General features: G+C 37.4%; 2 protein-coding genes across 6 annotated transcripts in view; one reads left to right on the top strand and one right to left on the bottom strand.

The window, feature by feature from the left end:
* The window catches only part of LOC108977199 (calcium uniporter protein, mitochondrial), a 165,365-nt gene that overhangs the window by 76,524 nt on the left and 64,740 nt on the right, over positions 1 to 24,101 (top strand). The window lies entirely within an intron of this gene.
* LOC108977198 overlaps positions 1 to 24,101 on the bottom strand; it is a 90,412-nt gene that overhangs the window by 10,983 nt on the left and 55,328 nt on the right. For 4 of the 5 annotated variants that reach the window (XM_018946773.1, XM_018946772.1, XM_018946771.1 and 1 more), the window contains 2 exons: positions 10,605 to 10,999; positions 9,009 to 9,330 (listed from right to left, as the gene is read on the bottom strand). In XM_018946773.1, coding sequence (XP_018802318.1) covers positions 9,009 to 9,330; positions 10,605 to 10,999 — 717 coding nt within the window. The remainder of the gene's footprint in view (positions 1 to 9,008; positions 9,331 to 10,604; positions 11,000 to 24,101) is intronic. The other variant, XM_018946775.1, reaches the window with a different exon arrangement.

The raw sequence follows: 24,101 nt of genomic DNA, 5'->3' as shown, positions 1-24,101 counted from the left end.
GGGAGTGGGTTTTGGCGCTGCGCATTGTTCGTTCGTGCCCGTTTGGGGCATGAATGCACGCAACGAAGGTGAAACTATGTTACGTTTCAGTCGTTTTTAAGAACTTGCGATTTATAGGTTTTCTTATTGTTTCGCATTATTGTGTTGCTATAAAATACCTAATTGCACTCTATTGAGGCTTTCAATAGAACGATTTACAAAACAACGTTTACAGGCGTAACTAAAGCTAAAATTATTGATGCTGCAGGTTTTCTAGTAATTACAACAAAAAACATTAAAATATACCATCAATAAAAATAAAAATTTTCCTCGACTCGAAAACTTAATTGTGATCGTACGATTCGTATGGCTGCTATATGCTGTAATGGTCTGATATGGACAGTGCAAACAAATGAGCCACGTCTTGAAGAACGTATGCAAGTTTTCAGGTCCATATCTCAAAAACCGAGGGACTAGTGCGCGTATATATACAGACGGACATATGTACATACCGTGTACATCCGGTGTGTGTTTAACGTGGGTACTTGTTAGGGCTATTGTTCCAACGGTCTTGTCTATCATCTACAAGCCTCCTCCTTCCTAGATATCCCTCCCTCTCAAACTCATTATAGGAAATCCAGTCATTCCGCAGCAATGACGATCTGAAGCTCCTTCTTAACCTGAATGGAATAGCAGGCTGTAAGGCAACCAGGTCAAGAGGGGATGCTCCTGCATAGCATCCGTTGAGTCGGTGCAACATACAGTAAACAGGCCAGCGTCATACAACGCTGAGAAGAGTTTTTGGCACTCTATGACTATCGTGGCTCCAGATATATGGATCACAGATGAACACACTCCCATTCATGCCGATTAGAGAGGCCTTTCTGTCCGAAAACTAAACTCCGTGAAAGAGTAATTTCCGGACGATCAAGCTACTCTAGTCGTTGCATCACTCGCAGTTTCGGTAGTCAAACGCCACCCAGAAGACCTTGACATATTTGTTGACATTATCTTTCTTTCTAAACCGATACTGCCTGTCCGACCACATACCACACGTTAGCTTCTGAAGCCGCTCCACCATAACTTTTTTCCGACTCGCTTAGAAACTATTTACTACTAATTATAAATGACCTCCAGATATTCCGGAATGAACTCCACAAGCTTTGCACATCCAGGCAAAAGACGTATCCCACCTCCGACCTGGGAAAAAACACACCTAACTGAACCCCGGCACACTCTCTTCACGACAATAACAGAGTGTCACCGGCGCGAAGAGAGGTGATATCCTCCTTTTTACGGCCCCGACAGATCGTACACCTGACCACTGGGCTCCTTCCTATTCACCCTAAGAAAAAGGTTGGTTTTTGCCCCATGATAATGCACCGATGTGAATCAGGAAAATTATCACGATCTGGAGACTGTCAAAATCTTGGCGACAATTACAACAGAATTACCTATATTACATCAAAGTAATTTTTGGTATTACTTATACATCTTACTTTGCGTTCATAATACATTAACTTCAATAAGATAATTTTGATGGTTCTTTAAATCGAAAATTCTTTATATTGAAAGTTTGTTGTATTGGACAACCACCGTATATTACTTTCATAACACCGCTCAACTTTTGGTTCAGAACTCATCCTAATTTCTGATTTTGGTGAAATGATATTTCACATTAATATTCCTTGTCATTCTGAGATCCTAAAAGACCTTTGTAATAAAAATATTTCTTTTTATTATTCTCTACTTTTTCCTGTTGAAAAACACTAAACACTTAAAAACGAAACCCGTGAAATTAGTAAAAACTTCCCTGCTCACAACTCGTGCTTGAGAAAATTTGGTTGCATCCAATACCAAAACAAAACTGAAGAACTGAAACAATTGTCAGTTTTATAGTATGAACACTACGTATACTTTCCGACATTCGGTTTCCTGCGGTGCGTTAAAGAATTGCCCATAAAATACATAAATTTTGAACAGAAGTGCCCAGTGCCTACATTGATACATTTCCGCATGTGTGTATGTACATATGTTTTTATTCATGAGTTCGTGTATGCTTTGTGTAAGCTTATTTTTCTGCACAGACGCCAACGATCTGAGCACATGCCTTGCTCGCTGCCAATGAAATGACCTAGAAAAGGCCTCAAGCAAACATAATTCGGACGCCTGATGTCAACCGTAATACACAAAATAAAAAGGATTGCTCGATAAAATACTGCATCCGGTGTAATTTCACTTTGTTATTGCATGAAAAATACTCAGCATCGCTGCGGTTGCAAAGACATTCATGCACTAACATTTATTTGTTCTACAATACTATATACTCATGTATGCAACTGTATATATAAATATGTATGTATGTGTTTAAATAGCACTTGGAATAATGCAAATTCATAAATATGTGAATTTATGGTAATCAGAAACTATTATTGCCTGCGGCAGATTTAATTTACATGACATTTTTATTTATTTTTTTAAGGGAGGTAATTACTGGCCGCCAGAACAGAGGTATCTGAGTAGCATGCTAATACACTCGAGTGGGCCAAGAGGTGCTGTGCAACAGCGATAGGGCACGACCAGACGCGAACACACCTGAACCAGCGATTAAGCGGCAAAGGTCGTAAGAGGGAAAAACCTCTCTTGGTAAGAAACCGCGAACGGGGCCTACGCCAACCTTTAGCGAAATCGCTAAAAGCTATCTCCCACGAAGAATGGAAGAGAGTAGCGGCGGAATGAAGGATAAAATTCCTCCAGATTAAACGCCAACACGCGAAGGCGGCCTCCGCTAATTACTCTTTCGTCTGGAAGAAGACGGAGCCGATATCGGCCTGATACAGGAACCCTGGCTGACTAGTAGTCAGTATATATTGGGTCGTTCACTATGTATGTTCGTTTGTTATCAGCTGACCTAATTGGATGGGATTGCAAACAACTTCACATTTAACCACTTTACCGTTAAACAGCTGATATATTAAGACTGGTTTTAATAGAAATTCTTAAAATTTTTGAAAGATGGAAGTTCACAAACAGCATATTTGGCATATTTCACTTTTTTACTTTGAAAATGGTAAAAATGCAGCTAAAGAAAGGCGAAAATTAAGTAATGTGTAAGGATAAGAAGCGTTCACCGAACGCCAATGCCAAAATTAATGTGCAAGAGATCATTCCTGCAATTTCGGTCTTATTGCTTTTAAACGACAAATTAGCCACATATGGTTTCAAACCGTTCTCTTTCAAGTATTTAAAGAATCATGTCGATTTTATTGTTATATAAGTTATATACAATTGGCATTCATTTGCATATCTATTTTTGCAAAACTCACTCAATTCTCCATTACTTTCGACTTAACTTTAAAACAACAAAACTTTCTAGCGCTTGAAGTGACGATTGATTTCATGAACTAAATCAAACTAGAGCACAGGTATGTGTAAACAAGCTGGTTTCACCAACAACACGTAGACACCAGGCACTATTGCTCACAGTGGCAATAACATAAACGAGCGTATAGTTGGAAGACTCAGTATAATTGTACTATTTGTGTATTCTCTTCAATTAGCACATAATATTTATTATAGCTGTAAGTAAATATGTTACATTTTTGTGACAATCCGTTTATATTTTGTTAGTGAGTAATTATATTTAATATAGCTAACTTTCACAGCATAACTTTACCACTTTTAAGTTATGAGTAAGAGGGAGGTAGGGCGGATCATAATCAGCATGATCTTCAATTAGGTTAGGTTAAGTGAATAGACTGATTTCTCGTGAAGTCATAAAACTCCCACTTGTGCTGTTAGAGGTGACTGTCCATTGTGATGCTTACATCTTCCAAGTATGAATCAGTCACAAATTTATTGAGACGGCACATATCTATACCATCCACTTCGCCGGGTTTTTAGAAAATATAGCTAACTTGTTGCTTAAGCCCTGGTCTTGCAAAAGTGAAGGATATAATATCTGGATATCTCATCATCTTCCTTGCTACTTTGGGAACTTGCGTCCTACAAAATATTTAGCCTCACCGCTTGAGTGCCAATGGGACAGTCACCAGTTTTCGTTAAGATAAAATAATCTTCGCTTGAGAAAAAAAATTGTCAAGAGGCGGCAACTAATATTTAATTCAGATTAACGACTCCTTTGAAAGTGAACTTGAAAGCAACTTTACTTAGATTGATTATGCCAATAATAAATCGTCTGTTAACAGTTTTTCACAGATAATCTCTTGAATGGTCTGAAGATTACTTCGTCTTAAGCGATTTGAGTGATTCAATTTAAAATGGTCCAAGTAGACGTAGTTTTTTCAATAGTTTTTTTTTTTTTTTTTTTTTTGTTTTTTGACAAGCAAATCATGCGTGCATCGTATCAAGCTGTCATCTTATTTTTGTTCAGTCTGTATTGTTTGGCATGGACTTACGCCCGAACAACGTTTACAAATTGTCCAGCTTTATTACGAAAATTTACTTTCTGTAAGGAATGTGTTTCAGCGCCATTCGCAGCAACTCGGATTGGCTTATTAAACGACTTGGCGTTAAATAGAACACGTAAAAAAATATAGCTTGTACAAGAGCTGAAGCAGCTCGACCTTTCCTGGCGATATCGCTTCACGCTCTGGGCTCTTTTAAAGGTCCAAGAAGATCCGATGTTTTTGAGCCAAATTTTGTTCAGAGATGAGGCCCATTTTTAGCTCAATGGGTATGTAAAATAGCAAAATTAAAGTATTTGGAACGAAGAGCACCTGGAAGAAATTCAAGAGCTGCCATTTCAACCAGAAAAAACAACGGTTTCGTGTAGTTTGTGGGCCGTTCAATCAATGGTCCATATTTCTTAAAAATGTAAAAGAACATAACCAACACTTTGGTTAGCAGATAATTTCACGTTTTGTCTAATTGTCTACAAGCACGTGTGAAATGCTCGACCGAGTCATTGAAAATTGAACTCAATGGATAGCCCATCTAAGGCGTAGCCGCGGCCATCATTTGAAAGAGAAAATCTTCAAAAACTAAAACCCTAATAAAGTTATTTCTAATGATTGTAAACGTTCTCCATTAAATCAGAAATTTCAGTGTTTTCTTTAAAAAAGTAAAGAACCTCGACATAGATCAACCGTCACTCTTCTCGTCATGCTGATATATACATATCTACTATAAATCATCTTCTTCCTTTTCTGGTGAACTTAATATTCTATATTCGGGATATAATGAAAACATTATTCTTTTAGTTTAATTTTCAAACACTGCAATCTAAACTGCAACTAAATCTCGCTCTGACAACATTTGTAATTTGTTTATGTTTAGAGGTCTAACACATTGTTCATCATTTTATGTTGGCTTGTGGCAGTTTATTACTTTTGTTTACCAAAGCTAGTTCCGAGCTTATGCCGAGTGCACGCGCACACTCACACACGCACAAAACCAGATCATTGACTCAACACCAGCGAATTGCCCTTCAATTAACTTTCAAATGCGGAAAACTTTAAGCATTGAATCAAAAACTTCGCTATAGTTTTATGACAAAAACAGCAACAAACTTAGTTGCTTTGAGTATCCGCAACCAGACTTGAACGTCGCGTACAGAACAAATTGTTAGCCTTTTCATTATGTTGCATTATATATAAATCTCATCTTTGGAAGCTCGTTGAGCACTGCCGACTTTTGCAGTTTTATGAACAGAACAAAAATAAAAAACAACAATAAAAACAACAAACCAAATATTTTGGCTACGGAATTTCTGTAGCTTGGATAAGTACGAGCGCATTATTATTATACAATACACAGAAGTTTGCGGGTGTGTAGAGTGGGTCGGTAACGCGGTGCTCAGCTTCAAGCCCGAGTCTAAACAAAAGTGCACCCAACGCGCAGCAGCCATACGCCAGCGTGAAAAATCAATAACAGAGTGAATTTTTTAGCTATATTCACTGCGCGTGTGTGTGTAGGTGTATGCAAATTTTCATACTACTACATATACAAACTTTGCCAACGTTGGCAGAAAGCGGCTCAAGCTTAGCAATTTTCCACTAGATTGGCGCTAAATCTACTGCAGCCAACCACACACCGCATAATTTATGCCAAAGTTTCGCATTTTCACATGAATGTAACGGCAAATTTTATGCACAGCAACCGTGTGCTCCTGGAAAATATTACAGTAAAACCTCACTGCATCCAAGGAATACAATAGTGTTAGGCGTAAAGCGGTGCAAAATCATCGACACACCGCCACAGCACACGTGACACAAGCGCACACAGATGTCCCTACATATGCCAGCGCAGTTGTTGTAAGCTTTGGATATGCGCACAAATGAACGCTTTTCCGCCGCACTGCAATCTGCGTGTTTTAATAAAACTTGCTTTCCACTAAACCACTATTATTCGAATAAAAAAAACGCGCTGTTACTACTTACAACTTTATTTGAAATAAACGCGAAAGTTGTACAGCACAGCAACCCTGCGATGCGCAGCGTATGGCTCACACGCGTGACTACAAATTACTAAACTCTATCGAGCTCCGTTCGCAAGCTTTGTGCGGTCAGTTGTCGTTTGCCGTCAAGCCTACCGGCTGATCGGCTACCTGTAACTACACACTCGTTCAAAATCTACATAAAATTGCTTGTTGTTCTCGCGCAGTCCAGCGCGTTACGAACGTAACGTGAAAACTCTGTGAAATTGAAAAGTTAGACGCTTGTAAAGCGCTAAGCGCCGCACGCGATGTTTCGGCTTTTGAGATCAACGACAGCACATGTATAAATAGAGATAGATATCTCTCCATATAGTTTGCCGCTTCCACTTCGCTGTCGCCAACTGCGTCACTGAGTGGCGTCTTATGCGCGGTCCACTTACGTCGCAAATTAATTACACGGAAATACACAGCCGTGCATACAAACGCTAATAGCGATAACTATCGTTAGCTAAGTGCCCATTTACTTACAATAATAGTCGGTAAAATAAAAAGTGGTTAAAAACTAGTAAACAATTGAAGCTAAGTAATATTAAACGATCTTAAAATTCGGTATACTTGTAAGATGGGAAAAGCAAAAAAAAGTCATAAAATACTCTTCATTCGGCACAAATACGAGTATGTACGGCTTTCTCAGATGTTAGAAAATGCTGTAAAATGGGGTCTAAATCTACCACCAAATGTTAGGAGTTCATAGAGTTTTTAAATAATTGGAGATCGAAGTGACTTCGTCTTTATAAACCCTTATTTAGTTTAGGTAAGCTTTGAGGTTTCGAGTGTCCGATTAGCATTTCTCTGTGCAAACGTAAAATGAAATCGTAAAAGTATCATGGAATTCTTTTTTTTTTTATTGCCATAGACACCGCTTACGAGGAGGATGGAGCCATGTGTAGAAGATCACGCAAGTGAGGAAAGTTATCCGAGCGCTATTCACTTGGGAGTTGCTAGAAACGATTTTTTTACACATGTATTTCTCAATCTCACCGCCACCTGTCTCTTATACACATCTAGATGTGTATAAGAGACAGGAATTAGCTTTTCATTTGTATAACGGTATGCAAAAAAGTTCCGTTATATGTTAGGAAGTTACTAAGATCATATTCAGAGAAATAAGTATCGTGGTTGGCGAAAAAATGAAAATAAACTCGCAGTTGATCTAGTCGCGTGTGCTCATATAATTAAGCCAGTGTTACAAAAGCTTTGCAATCACTGTCTGTGTAAAAAAAAATTATTAAAAAAGTGAAACGTTTATTGGTTCCATTTAATTTAAAAACGTTTTTTGAAAATTTTCTAAACAATGGGTAAAAACAAGAGTACAGTTCCATGTGAAAGAAGAGTCATATGGGAATGTTACCAAAAGTTCAAAAATATTGCGAAAGTAGTGGAATATTTAACCTTTTCTAGGGGAAAGGTTAAGAATGCTTTACAATATTTTAAAAAACATAAGACTTTTGAAAATCTGCCCCGTAAAAAACCCAGAAAAACAACTCCTAACGACGACAGGCCGATAGTACGGATGAGCAAGGTAGATCCTTTTTTGACCTGGAGTGAAATTAGAGCCCAAATTGAGCAAAATCATGGTGTACGGGTATCAGCACAGACAGTCCGACGGAAATTACAGGATAGGCATGCAGAATATCTCAACGACCACACATTCATACTCYCTTTACCATGTGAACTCTGTCAATTTTTTGCTATTCTCGTGCATAACCTCACTTAGGCCACTACCACATTAATCACTTATTTTTGAATAACACAACGTTGCCAAATTTCGTATAAGCGACGATCGAACATATCCTCTTTATCATGCTAACAATCCATCACAACACCAGTTGTTCTATGCGACTTTTTATTAGGATTCTACTACTTTTCGCTGAACGCCTTAGAATCTACCACAGAAGGCAACATACTTCGCATCTTCCGAGTCTGCGGCAGTACGAATTCAAGCAATCCGGTAACTTTTTCATCCTTTAGACTTTTTGTTATCACTACTGCTACTTACTGTACCCCACATCGAAGAGTTTTTCTACTCAAGTTATAAAAGTTCCCTGGGTAATTTAAAAATTCATAAGGCCGCAGTTTAATGGACGGTCTTATGAGGGTATGTCGCGTATCTGCATCTATTATATCAGCACAATGGTGACCGGAATGCTAATTACTTATAGGACCACTTATAGGACCGGAGTATTAACTGAAGAAATTGTCCTAAATTATTTCCACTTCAAGTCACCACTGTAATATCATGTGGTAGAATATTTGCCACTAGTACTCTAGTACAAACTCTACATCTCGGCCTAGTTTTCGGCTTTCGCCAACGTATTGTACCAAGAAGAAACATGCAGCACATGATTTGATGACAACGCCTAATACTACTAAAGTAAATCTGAATATTTAAGAAATTTCTTCACATCTCACAACTCCCCTTGCCGTGAAATATGTAGTTGGGTATAACGAAAGTAATTATAAAAGTAAAATATTTACAATAGATTGTATGGTCAATTTGAGTGCACTTCAGTCGCGATTTGCCTTTTCAGTTCCCTTTTTTCCGCTCAAATAACACTTCATATTTACTTACCGCTCGCGTTCTCGTATGAAGCCCCGATTCACGATGCGCGCTCGCGGTATCAACTGCGATCGTCGGCTATTGTTGGCGGTTGTAATTTGCAAGTCGCTAAATGTCTCTTCACGAATTACGGCTAAGCTGCGCGATCGACGCAAACTGCACGACTCACTGCCGAAATCGAAACCTTGCAAAGTTGCTGCCGACGGTGTCGCTGTATTCGGTTTAACTAAATTGTTGTTGCCAGCGCCACCGCTGCTACCGCTACTATGATGGAGATGCGGCGGATGTAGAAGCTGACTGTTGTTAGCGTGTGCGGTGTGGTAATTACCCTCAGCTGAACGATAAAAATAAATAAATGTAGGAAAAGAGATAAAAATTAGATAGATAAATTTATTTCGCCAATAAATATTAGAATTATTAGAATTGATATACAAATGTATTTAGCTACTGACGGCTTTCATCCAATTAGTCCTCAAATATGGGACTGGAATCTGAAGATGTGATCTCAACTAGAGCGCTATTTGAACTGAAGAAATGTGCGACCAATTTTTTCAAGGGATCTCGCAAAGGTAAACTCGATCTACCATAGGTTTGCACAGACTCTTTACCGTAGACTCTGTTCTTTAGGAGTCGACAGAAATCTGTGAGAGAAACGAATAGCTTCTCATTTCCAGACTTGTCAAGTGGAATATTTTAGTCCGATGTAGGCAGTAGTATTCCGGAACTTGTATGCTTACTGCATAAATGCCTGACTTCCATCAAAGGTTTAAGAATTAATTATGTCTGGGAAGTAACACTCAAATAACAATAACACAGTTCGGGAATTCGTCATTACCACTTTGCACAAATCTTCTGGTTAAACCAGTAATTTTACAGCACTACAGTATGGATCATAACAACTTAACGTTGTATTTACATTACTTTATACCATCTGATCGAAGGATGTCAGCATCTGTTGTTATTGTAACAGGTACCTAAACCCATAAGGATTAGATAAGTTGTCACCGAGGACATCCAACGGTAGGCCTTGAAAATGTGCCATTTTGACGGGTTCGGACCATAGGAAAAAGGATGTCAGATGTATAGAGTTAGCAGGGCATGCAAAGAGAGTTAGTGTCTTCTGGGGACACTTTGCATATATTTGATATGTCGGATCGATTCTGTATAATAAGGAATTTAACCTGCTACATCGTCCAGAACGAAGCTGCGCAAGGGTCCCTCTGGATTATCGCGGCTACTCGAGCTATTCGACTACAATGGGTTGTGATTTGATTCCAAGTAGGCCATTCTCTGAGAGGAAGTCGGTGAAGGCGTTAATGATTTCACTTTAAATGGCGGTCGGAGGTCTAACCCCGTTTAGATCGGTAAGTTTTTGGATATCAACACTATTGGTTAAAGTTTTGGGCATGAAGTGACTTGTACGAAAAGATCTGAAACTTTTGAAATGATGCCGAAACACTCTGACAATCTAGCATTAAAAATGCGTCAGAACTGAAAAGCCAATTTACAGAAAGTCAATTAAAATATGCGTTGGCATGCTTATATTGACTCATAAGCTTATTTTTAAGGTGATGAAGCTTTATATTAATATAGGGTATTGATACTCACCGTAGTTATAATCGCGATATGACTTCTCTCCGTTATAATGGGTTATTAATTCGTTCTCCTCATCGGGCACTTCGTCTTCATACTCATCTTCATATAAGGCATCACCATCTGGATCTAAACGCCAATAGAATTCCGCTATATCCAATGGGTCCTTGCAACGTTCCGTTAGATGTGCATAATCTAACGAACGCGAATGACGCAACTGACGATTATGTGGCCAATGACTTGGTCCGAAAGCTGTGCTGTGACAGCTTGTGGCCAAGTCCAAGTGCGAGATGGATTTATTGTTGTGCCGCCAGCCGGAACCGCGCGTCGGGCATCTATAATCTTGTTGCAGCGAATGCTCAGCCAAACGAACGCGATCCACGTAGTTGTACGTGAGCTCTTTGGATCTTCTGAGCGACAGAGAGGGATAAAGAGAGAGAACAGAAGAAAAGTAATCTCATTACAAAAAAGCGGCCGTGATTCATTAGCTGTTAGCTTGTGGCTAAGTAATTGACTTAATAAAATCGCTTGTGTGGCGTGTAAAAGTCGCAAAATTTTAATGGTTATGTAATCTAAGAACACTCTGCTGTTTATCGAGAGATCTAAATAATAAATTTAATGGATTGAAATTAAAATTGATTAATCTCTTAATTGGGCACTTTGCTGCGACGGTTATATGTACATATGTACAAGTATGTATGTTTATTCGATGTGTGCAAGTCTAAGCTAGTCGGTTTGAAAACCTTGAACTTGTTCACTCTTACAGAGTTACACACGCACTCAGCTGTCCAGAGAAAGATTTGTGTTTGCAAACAAAACATCAACAATTTATGAATTCAATATATTTTACAATTTACGAGCATCTCGGCAACTAAAATAATAGATATGTATGTGCATATGTACAAGTACGTGGCAATAAATTCATTTTGTGCTTATAATTTTGAAAGCTTGGCTATTATGCTTTCAAACTGGTGCATTAGGCAGAAAATATGAAGTCGTAAAAATAATAAATATCAAATATACACGTACTTTAATCTAATATTTTATTCTAAACGGCAAAAATAAGTAAAATTTACAACTTAATTACAAGTGACTTGCTCATATGCTAATTAGAATTAAAACTTGTTCAAACACATTTAAGTACATATGTATGTACTGGTATTTGTGCTAATTGTATCGGCATGACTAAAATTTCTTAAAGCTCTGCCCAACCGAGCATGAAACCCCAGTTCCACCTGATTGCGCGATTCAAATAAGAACAAAATAATTTTACTGCTTTGTGCCTAAGCAAATCTCTAATTCTAATTAATAATAATTACTATGTGTACGGAATTATTAATTATTTTTCAAAAGTATCGAAAGCTGAAATTAAAGTTTTCAAATATAGAATAATAGCTGCGTAACCTATCTCCACAATGCGATCATATCCAGCCATGCTATCGTATGTATTTATTCAATTTCATTATATTTTTATACGACCTTCTGCTTTTGAACTTTGAGGCGCAAGCCTTGAGCTCGCTGACAGTAAGAAGTTTTTTTAACAACTAAGCTTTGGTTTAAAACTAAATATTAAAATATTTATTATTTCCTTAGGAGGTGTTGAAGCGTTGTTGATTTTAGTATGCGCATATTCTATTTCTAGTCTCTCCTAGTTCTCGGGCCTCACTGTTTACACGATTTTGTAACCTTGTGGCATGTTTCGATGCCAGAAACATTTTTTTATGTGAAGATTGCGATGTACATCGGAATTGCGTATGTACCACGGGCATTTACAATTTTTCGCAGAACTTTATTTTGGAATTTTTGTTGAGATTTAAATCAAAATTGATAAATCGATATAAAGCGATTCTTCTTAAATTATGTTCTGTCTTCTTATACTTTGAATGTATACTTTGTAATTACTGATACAAGTAGCTTGAGCAAAATATGCGTCAGTGAATGGGACAATATGACGATTTCAGATACCTCTCATGACAATGGGACGTATCTAAGAAGCATTCATTATCGATGTAAACTTTGTTGATGCTTTTCGCGTTAGATTTTTTAGTACATCAGCAGTCACCAAATCGAAGCCGGGAGCCATTTCACTTCCATATTTGTTGCTGGTTGGATTTTACCTACATATTGGGATGCTTACAGTAACGGTAAAGTACCAATGGAAGACAAAAGGACTAAACGTTAAAGTTAGTTTCTCCGAAAAAATTTCTCCTTTTACTTCATAGTTTTTTTGCCCAGCTTCCATTTGACTTTCTGAGGGATGAATTCGACAATATTGGATTCCTAATATTTTTTACAGCTTTGCACAGAGATTAATCAGTATTTTAGTTGTGCGTTAATTTCTCAACATAATTAGAAATGTTTTAATTCGTAAATATATGTTTTTTGGTGCTTAGTTAAATTGTTTAGTTCCGTTTTGTATAGAGCAAATCTCGTGATTTGCCATTTTTTACATAGTTTTATTTTTCTTTATGAGATCTAAAATTTCTGAGCAATATTCAGCGTAGAAGCTTTTTTGTTTCGAAGAAAGAGTACCTCTCCTTGAATAGTTTTCGTGAATGTATGTTTTTCTAAAATATCTTTCAGTTGTTATATTCAATTTGAAATCAAAAGTTTTGTAGAGCATAACTCCCTATCCGTATATCTATTAGAAAGATAGTTAAGGCGGTATGTCGACTTCTTTAAGATAGCGATTTAGGAATAGAGATTACTGGCAAAAATATTAAGTCCAGTTAGTTAATTCTCCATGGTAATGAAGGCTTGATACATTTGCGGAGTGATGAAAAAGGCGATCAGGTCGGAAGGCCAGTGAGTCGACTTGCCAGTAGACATGAAGTAGCACCCAGGGGCTATAGCCGCTTTAAGGAGCTCTCTCTCTCCTTTGGCATGGTAACTCTTGAACCCCAATAGAAGTGTTTTGCGTAAAAGCCACCACACATGATGAATTTCCCATGATGTTTTAGAATAAGTTCTGTATACAAGTCCTTTTTGATATTGTGTATAGGTGGACTATATATTGTAATAATACTTATATTTCCGAAAGTAGAATAAACCGATATGGTCGTGGTTTGGAATTCTGAGACATTTAAATTAACACAGTCAGCGAGCTCAAAGCCAATGTAGCCCATCGGCTATGACAGTGAATGCAGACCACTCTGAAGGAGACTGCATATCTACTGCTAGGTTAATAGCACACACCTCCGCTTGGAAAACAATACAGTGGCCTGATAGCCTGAAACCTCTAAACTTCGTTTTCACAAATCACTCGCAAATGTGTTAAAATAAAAAAAGAGCCAATTGCAGGTTCCGCCATGCAGTGATCTATATTGCAGAGTAATTTAATAGATGGAGTGGAGACTCATTCGACAACTATAAGAGAAAGTATTACGGCGTTTTAGATGTAGTCTGTTATAAAAGATTTATAAAATATGTTTAATTAATTTCTAACACTTTGAAACGCTAAAAACTAATTGTAAATCAATAAACTCTCTGCCACTCTCATCTATATATCCGATTTAATTACAGGAAAGCACTTGGTCCACATTTGATTTATACGGAAAATTAAAAGTAAACTTCCATACTTCAGAAGACATTTGCAAGAAATTTGGTATCATCATGTGGTTTCTTTTTGGATTTACGGCTTCTCATTTAATCTTATCATGTGTGCATAGCTTGAAGCGCGTCACATTCCTCTTCAAAGCCTGATCGTTGCACAAATTCAACACACACTCGTCTGCTCGGTCGTTTGTTTAATGCGTGAGCATATGTTTTATGTGTGGTGTGAACATTAAAGCTCACAAGTTTGCAAGCGATAAAATGGTTTTAAAAATTTAACTTCTCGTGTTTTAAGCACGTGCAAAACTTGTTTGCTTCACTATTTATGTGGAAGTTACTTTACAACTACATGACATAAGCATATTTACATTCGTATTCACATGCATTCGTCTGACATTTCTACTTTAAATACAAACAAACACTTTCTTTTGCTTTCCCTATTGCATTTTCCACTTTTTGCCGTACGTTTACATACAGACGTGACCACATCCGGCGCTTCATTGGCAGGCACTTAAGTACATCCATGTAGACATATGCGCATATGTGTTTGTGTGTTTGCATACAGTTGATTTAATTGAAAGTTTTGTGCGATAATCTGGTTAAAGCCGCATGAAATTTATGACTTGCGAATGTGTTAATGACGAATTGTCAATGCTTTTAAATTAATGGTAATATCATAGTTGCTTCGAACTTGCGTTCATTGCGGGTCAGATAAAATACCTTACTAAATGAGAAAACGCCATTAAAATTAAATTTACAATAAAAAACAAAAATAAATTGGATTCCCTTGATCCCATAGCCGAATCCGATTCTTCTGCTTAAAGTTATATTTCTTCTGGCTACCATATCAATACAGGAAAGAAGGAAGTCACTAAACACGAAAACAATGAATTTTCCGTAAACGCTGACAGAGGGATCATATGCAATGCCTTAACCACATACAGGCAAGTTTTTTACTCACACGGTCTCAAAAGCACTGCAGACCAAGCCACAGGCCACAACTTACTGGCATCACAAGCGAGCCAGGCGAGGGAAATGGTCATAAGACCATATGTTTCTGTCCAGCATTATTTAGAATTTTTCTTAGATAACTAGAAGCTTCACAGTTGAAGGGATTAAGTGAAGTATAAAAAATAGATCTCAAGTCGCTCGTAAAGTAAAAATACACCACTGTAGCACAAGTTAAGTTAGGTTAGTTAAGTTAGTCGACAGATGAATATAACAAATTTTACATTAAAAACGCTACAAAAGTAGGCGAATAGCAACACCAAACGACGCCATATTTTTTACCGCTCTTTTGATATTTCGCCTTAGTGAAGGCTGCCACTTTATTATGGAAAGACTTACGATGAACAACGAGTCAAAATTAATAAAATTTGCTACCGAAATTCGGAGTCAGTGGCCTCAACTTTAGTAGCGCTACGTCCAATTTATAGTCGTCATAATCGTCCTATCAGATCAACAATTAAGCGTCTAGCGGAAAATTTTTAATCCACAGGCCCAGTACAAAATGTTCCCGTGCCAGTGAGACAAAGAAGTGCCCGTAGTGCCGAGAATATTGCTGCCTCTAGCGCATCAATTGAGGAAACCTAAATCAGTCTCTCACACGTCGTTCTCAAGTTTTGGGCATCACTGTAACGTCGCTGTGGCGAATTTTGTGAAAAGATCTTTTCCTACATTCTTACATGATTTAAATTGATGCAAGAAATGAAGCAGCTTGGCCACCAAAATCGTCATGTTCATGAATTGGGCTGAGCAAGAACTGGAAAATGATACGTATTTCCATCAAAAAATCCTCTTCGGCAATGAGGCTTATTTCTGGCTGAATCGCTTCGTCAATAAGATAACAAGATTCCCTTTTGACTCACGATCCTAAAAAGTCTTGTTAAAATGGAAAAATATATTCCTCTAGTTCTGTGCCGATTTTAGCTGAGTCCATAGCAGTGTTTTATCACTAAGTGAGGTTGCATATAAGGGCTAAATACCTTCTTTCATTCTAAAATCAAGCAGCAGTCAAAAGCTGCCATAAATCTTGCACTGAAAACTGCTCTCGCAGAAACGTGCTGCCTTCGGATCTAACTTTTGTTCATAATTTTTACCAGATATTTTACCAGATATTCGGATAATTTGGCGCTGAGACATTTAAACTATGAATGTTATCATGTTGATCGAGAGAGAAGTTCGCTTATATCCAACGCACTTAGTTTGATGCAGTAACATGTTAACTTCCAGAAGGACAAATTCTCTACAACAGTGAAGTTTTAACTTTCAACACCGATATGAGAACTGAAACAATAGTGTGTTGACTTGTTTACTTTACGGCAGGAGATCCTTACCATTTTCTCCACTAGTTGCCATCTTCACTTCATAAAACATGGAACAACTATGCTCCATGTAATCTATTGTTAAATTTTAATTAATTAACTGAGTGGGAACCATCTCAACCATTTTAATGACAACTTTATGTGTTAATAAGGATGCTTTCTTTTAGCACAAGTACCATAAAGTTCTCATCGTAAAAAAATCGCGCAATTCGTTAAGAAATTTTCTTTTGAAACAAAAACAAAATTTAAGAGCTTTACGTAGGTGCATTACAGTTAAGCATAACTTATGTTGTCTGAAAAAGAGTTGCGTTGCAACTCCTGCCATTTTCCGCAATTTTACTGCCTCCTTTGTCTGCAGCATTTTTTCTACAGCAAGTTGCATTGGAGAACTCTCCGCATTCTCTTTTACTATGCTACTTCGTCTGCAAACCTGTTTCACAACTTCCTACATGTGCTACATAAAGAGTCTCTCTTGTTGGCTGCTTGACTGAAATGCTTAACGACTTGGGCAATTTTTTTCATGATTACCTCCTCGTCGGTGCATTGTGAACCCAACGGAACTGACAGCAAGAGAACTGCCAACAACAAAACTTACTTAAACGCATTGCGACACGAGCATGCCTAAGCGAGTGAGTGCCGGTTGTGCGTGTTTCTTGTTGCAAGAATGTTGTTTTATAAATAAAACTCGAGGACGAAATCGGAGGCTCTTGCTTTCATGGAAGCTTCCTTCGCCGCTCACACTCGCAATTTCGGTAAAATAACAGCTGCAATGAATTTGCTTTGAAAATAAATTTCTGAAGTGTGCTGTTCTAATTTAACTGTAACTTAGCAATGGCAGTGTGTGTTGTTCGAAATCTATTACTCTGCCGGCTGTCCTCTTCAAATATTTATTTTTAGTGAGAAATATTGTTTCAACCAAATCAATTCACAAACAACATTTGCCAATTACTTACTTAATGAAACAGAAACAGTTAAGCAATTATCATTTCCTATGAATTGCTTCTGAAGGCTTCATTGTGTAATTCTCCATTATCCTTGGTAACAATTAGCATTATTACAAAGAACGACCAACATTCTTTTCAGACGTTGAATGAATTACGAATTGTTTAAATAATGACGTCAAAATTTCAAATTAGACACAATATTATTTTTACACGGGTCCTTTGTGATTATAATTGGGAGGTACAATAGAGACTTGATATCTATTTCTGATACTTCATCCAGTCTCTTGAACTAAGAAACTCTAAAATATGTAAGCCAAGTTCAAGATTAAGCCAGACAGGCTTCTGCCTGAAGAAACTGCAGTATATCAGCAGCTTGATAGGAGGTGGCCTGAGATCTACCTATGCGCAATAGATCCCAGTAGCTTTGAAAATACGAAACCCAAAAGAAAAGCTTGTTACCAAAATGAAAACTTCCATTAAAATATAATTGTTATAACCACAAAATATTTTTTACTGAAGTTTTTCTTCGTGAGAATGAGAGATATGATTATGGGTTCGTCTGGTAGGTTAATGAGCCACACATAGAGTTTTGGTTTTTAGCGTTACCAGATGGTGTACCGTTACGTAGACCAAGATAATAGTCGTCATTTAGAATGCCGACACTCGACACAAATTTCAACAGGCTCAATACGACCCCATACCTCTTCCAGTGTTCCTTATTGTGGACCCTCCAAAAGCTTAAAGCGTTGCCTTATCAATGCGGGAAAAGTGCACAGAAAATAATTATCGTTTCTCTGGCACTTTGCTCTTGACATTTCTTGAAATCTTATCGATCTGTCTCTATTTTCTATCGTATGCCTTGACCAGACAGTGACCAGTTAATGTTCCTACAGTCTCTTCCTTCGAGTGCCAGTAGGAACATTATGTATTTATAATATACCGTTTTACACATGACTATTGCATTTTGATTTTCCTTCCATACTTCTGTCCAGATCGTTGTAAAGACAATGCATGTGTTTATCACTTTCGAGTCACAGCCGTACACAACTCTGGGCAATATCGTACACTCTCTTATTGGCATCGATGCCTGTGTGATCTCGTACCCACTATAAGTAAAAGTAAGGCGCTTTTACGGTTTCGACTCATGACATTCGCTACGTCCTGTTACTAGTATTAGTACATTTGATGAATCTATGGTCAAGCAGCTCGTTTGGGACCTCTATCCGACATCGCAAAAGATCTAGTCTATGCTGAACACGCCTCGTACCCAAAACATTAACCAAAATGTGTTGAATCGATTCATAACAGATATTTTAGGATCCTCTGCTATCCTTCTAATGCTAGTACGTCAATTTTCAAGCACCGTAGTAAGCTTTCAATAATCTCACGACCTTCGGTGTATGTTTTGTACCTCACAAATCGTGTGTTCGTGTTTTTTACAACATACCTAACTGTCTGCATTATATTCAAACTTGTTGTATGTTTTTTTTTTTCACACACTAATTGACATAAATGAATTCAAATATGGCCTCGGAGAACTGCTCAGGAGCATGCACCTGACGATTGGAATTTAAGTGTGCTCTGCCTAATCCACGAAAAGGGGGACCCCACAATCTGGCCTAACTACCGTGGATAAGCCTCCTCAACAACGCATATAAGGTTCCGTAGAGCGTACTATGTGAAAGAATAAAGCCCGCCGTCAAGAAACTGATTGGAAGTTATCATTGTGGCTTTAGGCCCGAAAAATCAACAACACCATCACACATCGTTTTCAAAGCTAATTTTGACAGCACGAAGAGAGCAGCCTTAATGCCGCTATGTTTAATTTAAGGACCTCTCCGAGCCGATCAATACTAAACGAGGGTTCATGTAAGGCGACTCCCTAAAATAATACGAGCTACAGATCTGAATAGAGACGGAACCATCTTTAATAAGACTGTAGGCCGATGATATCGATATCATTGACCTCAACAACCTCGAAGATAGTTCTGCTTTCTCCATACTGGATAAGGAAGCGAAACAAATGGGTCTGGTAGTGAAGAAAGAGAAGATGAAATATCTTCCGTCATCATACAACCTCTCGCTCTCGTGACTTGGCTCCCACGTCACTGTTGACAGTCATAGCTTCGAAGTCGTAGATAATTTCGTCCACCTTAGAACCAGTATTACCACCAACAATAAAATCAGTCTGGAAATTCAACGCAGAATAACTCTTGCTAACAGGTGCTACTTCGAATTGAGTAGGCAATTGAAAAGGAAAGTTCTCTCTCGACAAACAAAGACCAAATTCTACAAGTCACTCGTCATCTTCGTCCTACTATATTGTGCAGAGGCATGGATGATGACAACATTTGATGAAACGGCGTTACGAGTTTTCGAGAGAAAGGTTCTGAGGTGGTAATGGTAAATACCGCAGTCGATGGAACGGTGAGCTGTACGAGACATAGTACGACGAATTAAGAGACAATGGCAACAATGGCTGGGTCAAGCCGTCCGACAGACCGAAAACACTCCAGATCTGAGGATAGAGTGAGGAACGACTGACGCGCTTTTGTAAACTTGGCTATAATCGTATAATCGGTGTCTACGTCAATAAAGAAGAAGACAAATGCTTTCATACCAGCAAATATATGTTATATAAGTAATAAATTCTCATAACAACAATAAAAGCCAGTTATGCCTGTAAGCTGCATATACAGTTTCATACACATATTTGTGTGTATCTGCGCTCAAAGCGAGTTTGTGCACAGTTAAATGCCAATTTCGGAAGCGGCCGAACCCTTTGCCATAACTGCAACGCACACAATAAGCCACGCTCGATGCCAATGAACTGCCAACACAATAATTTTCGAATTGAATTTACATATGAAAACATTGGGCCAAACAATGCGCCACACAGCATATATGTACATACATACATATGTATATTACCATGCAAACATACATATTTATGTAGAGGTGTGTGCATGTGACTGCAGCTTTTGTGACGCATTTGTCCAGAGGCAACGCAATGTTGCAGTGGAAATGCGACCCAAATACTGGCAAATACCATTTCATATAAGATACATATTATATATACAGAGATATGTATGTATGAATGTGTGTTTGTGGGTGCAGCGTGCTGTTACCTGCCAATTTCCAATTGCCGCGAATTCGCATTTCCCGCTAACAGAAAACAATAATAAATTCACTCATGTAATGTTGGCGAACACAGCTGACGAGTGTCGCTGTTGCCAGTGGCCCAAACACATCTGCATACATATACATATGTATGTATACAAACAATATTTCTGCAATATGAGCTTCGCATCTGTTTAATTCGCAATCGCCGCCCGAATTGTTGAAGTTTTTCAGGTAATTTCATAAATTTTTTCGCGAATTGCTGTGACAGCTCTGCACCCTGGATTCGCGCCAGTGATTCGATTATCAAAATGGTAATGCCAAACGACTAGCACTGATATACCAATATTTATTTAGTCATACATATAAATATTTTTATCTGGTAAATCTGCATTTTCGAATGGTTCGAAAGCTTTGTTCTATATGAAGCTGAGTTATGAGATCTCTTCGATGCCATGAAGAGTACAAAACCGGGTGGTTGCATTGAATTGAACGAAAAGTTAAAGTCTAAATGCACAGTGGGGAGAATTAAATCGAAATAATTATAGTTTTTTTTTTTTTTTTCTTCAACACTTACAGCTACCAAAGTTTGTATGGTCTTAAGGGTAAATCGTGATAGGCTTCCTATAAGAAGACTTTAGATTAAAAAAAAAAAACGATATTGCAACGACTGACATTGGAGACAACCGACTTACCTATTTCGGGATTTGGTTTCCACAATGCTGCAATCTGGCAACTCACAAATTTTTCGTAAAACTTGATATTTTTGATATTATACGTACTTAGCACATTTTGAATAACGAGCGGTATTTGTGTTGGTTACAGTAACTTCAAATATTCATTTCGGCCAAAAAGTGGAATTGAACCACGAACTTTTTCACAGGATTTTTTACTACAACTTTTGACATGGATTAGCTCAGCAACAGTACCAAATTCAATTTTGGGTAATGAAACTCGGAAACTGATATCGCAAGATCGGCATTGGACCTATCGTGAGATTTAAACGACTATAGGTATTAGTGAGACCAGCATACATTCAATATTGCATGAACATTTGATAGCAGAAATTTTTTTGTCACATTGGATCCCACACAATTCTTGACAGGTTTACGAATGGTTCAAAATGTGATGTTGTACGCGTACAAAACACTTTCACGCAAATAAACTAAGCGATCAATGTTTTTCGACACCTGAAGAGGAGGTTCTTGTCTTTAGTAGCAAATTGGCAGTCCTATTACTCGGTTTTATCCAATTTTCATGTCCGGTAAGACTTGAAGAACCGTCTTCTTATAACTATTTATCATTTAGGCGATTGATATTGACGTGGAGAACCAAAAATTCGCAGAAAATAGGTTGCTCTTTTTTTGTAACTTCCCTTATCTATTAAATTTTATCGAACAAATGTTTTTACTTGGAAGATGGTTTGATAGCCCTACCTACAAAAGTTATATACCTTTAACAGAGCGCTTGGTACAGATGTAAATGAAGTAAAAGAAGTGATGCTTGAGAATCGACGAGTCAGAGAACTTACTGTCATTGTTGGAATATCGGAAGTATCAATGAAAACCATTTGGAAAGATCATTTGGGCCTAAGGAAACTGAAAGCAAGATTGCTTCCAAAATTATTCAATTTTTTTCGAAAAACAGCGTCCCATTAACGTGTTTGAAACAATGCTTTCCGACTACGACATATTATTGCTGAGGAATAGTCTTGGACCTATGCTTGCGACCCAGAAACAGATGATCAATCGGCCGAATATCGTATCAAAGGTAAGCCGAAGCCAAAAAAATTACGTCAAATCAGGTCAAAAATCAAGTTTATGTTGACAATTTTCTTCAAATATCGAGGAGTGGTGCATGCACCGTCGCATACAGCATTCCCCTGATTTAACTCCATGTGACTTCTAGCTATTCAGTAAACTCAAACTACTGCTCCGGGAAACCAGTTTTGAGTCAATTGAAGACATGAAGTGCAATAAAGTTTATTTCGGAAATGGACTTTTCGAAAATTGAAAAAAGATTGGAAGACGTGTATTAGAGCCAAGGAGGATTACTTTGAGGTGGACGACATGAATGAATGGAATTTGAAGAATAAATTAAGAATTTTGAAATGATAAACAAATTCTCACTATTTTTTGGTCAGAGTAGTATGTATTTAAACTTAAGCTGCCACCAAATGAAGGCAAATGCGCAAAAGTAAAATCGCAAGAATCAGCATTAGAAGATGTACTCATTAATCTTAGAAGAAATATTGTTTGTTAGGTGAATTAAATGGAAATGTAGTCAAATTTATCTGCGTTGCAAGAAAAATGTACATGCTTATGTAACTGCAATATTTATATGTTGTAATAATAAACACATTCATTATGCATCTGATTGCATAACTTCGTCGAGGATAAATTTTAAAATTCAACATTTACAATTTTCACCTTCAAATATAAGAATAAATTAAAACATCCCTTTTATTTACAATGTTGTAACCAAATATAAGTACTTATATGGCATATGTATGAATTTATATATATGTATTTTGTTTACATAAATATTTACATGGATAACACTGTGTTCACGGTCAAGAGCTGTCAAAGTGATTTCCAATTGATTTGGTTGATTCCAAATGATATTACAAAGAAATATAAATATAAACACTGTTGTTGTTATTGCCATTAGTAATTCCGAACAACAATTCAGATTGTGTGTTTACAATAAATGTTTGTCAATTTGAGAGCAATTAAGTCGCAATATCGAAATATTGGAGGTTCAAACTGTGAACCTCACAAAATTTGATTTCATTTTATCCTAGTTTAATTACTTTTTTCGACATGGTACAACTAGTAATATCTTCAGCTACTTCTTTGTTTTCATAAACGTTTTGAACGTCTTCCACAACTCCGTCATTTAGTGGGTTATATTTTTGTTATTTATACATAAGGGATACATTTTGCTTAAAAATATTGTTATATGACAACAATGCACTTCTTCCCCTTGGAAAGGTTAGAATACTAAAGTCAAAAATAATTTCTACTATTTGCTTTTTAGTCATCCCGAAGTGATCTCGATTTAATTATGCTTTTGTATACTTTATAATCTTATAACTAAATTCTCGTACTAAAGCATAGAAGCATTATTCGGGTAACACTTTATTGAAAGTAGTTAGTGGTTACAATTCGTACTGGTAGTGGTTCTCCGCTCCTTTCTGATGTGAGCTATCTCTGCTCATTTGGCAAATACAACCCCAACTCAATGGCTCAGTTAAGCGTAAACTGGTCCCTTCGCTTTTGAGGTATCGATCTAAAATTTTGAACTTTGCCTTTTTTCCCACGAAACTCCTCATTTGTCGGAACCGCCGCTATCGGACCACTATATGTGTCATATCCGTACATACCTCAGTCAAATAATTATATGTGCAAAATCGGTTTTCTCTATAACTTATGTTCTACTAATGGTACGGCAAAAATTCTTGGTATGCATATTTTCTTGTAAATACCTTACGGTTTAGCGTCATTTAAAAAGTTTAAGCCCGCACCGTATTCATAGTACCGTTATTTCTAATGAAGTAAGTCGCAACTTAC

The sequence above is a fragment of the Bactrocera latifrons genome, unplaced genomic scaffold (genome assembly GCF_001853355.1).
Source record: "Bactrocera latifrons isolate USDA-ARS-PBARC rearing strain unplaced genomic scaffold, ASM185335v1 scaffold_85, whole genome shotgun sequence".
Lineage (NCBI taxonomy): Eukaryota > Metazoa > Arthropoda > Insecta > Diptera > Tephritidae > Bactrocera > Bactrocera latifrons.
The sequence above is the reverse complement of the archived record's forward strand: the minus strand, read 5'-3'. Positions and strand labels throughout refer to the sequence as shown.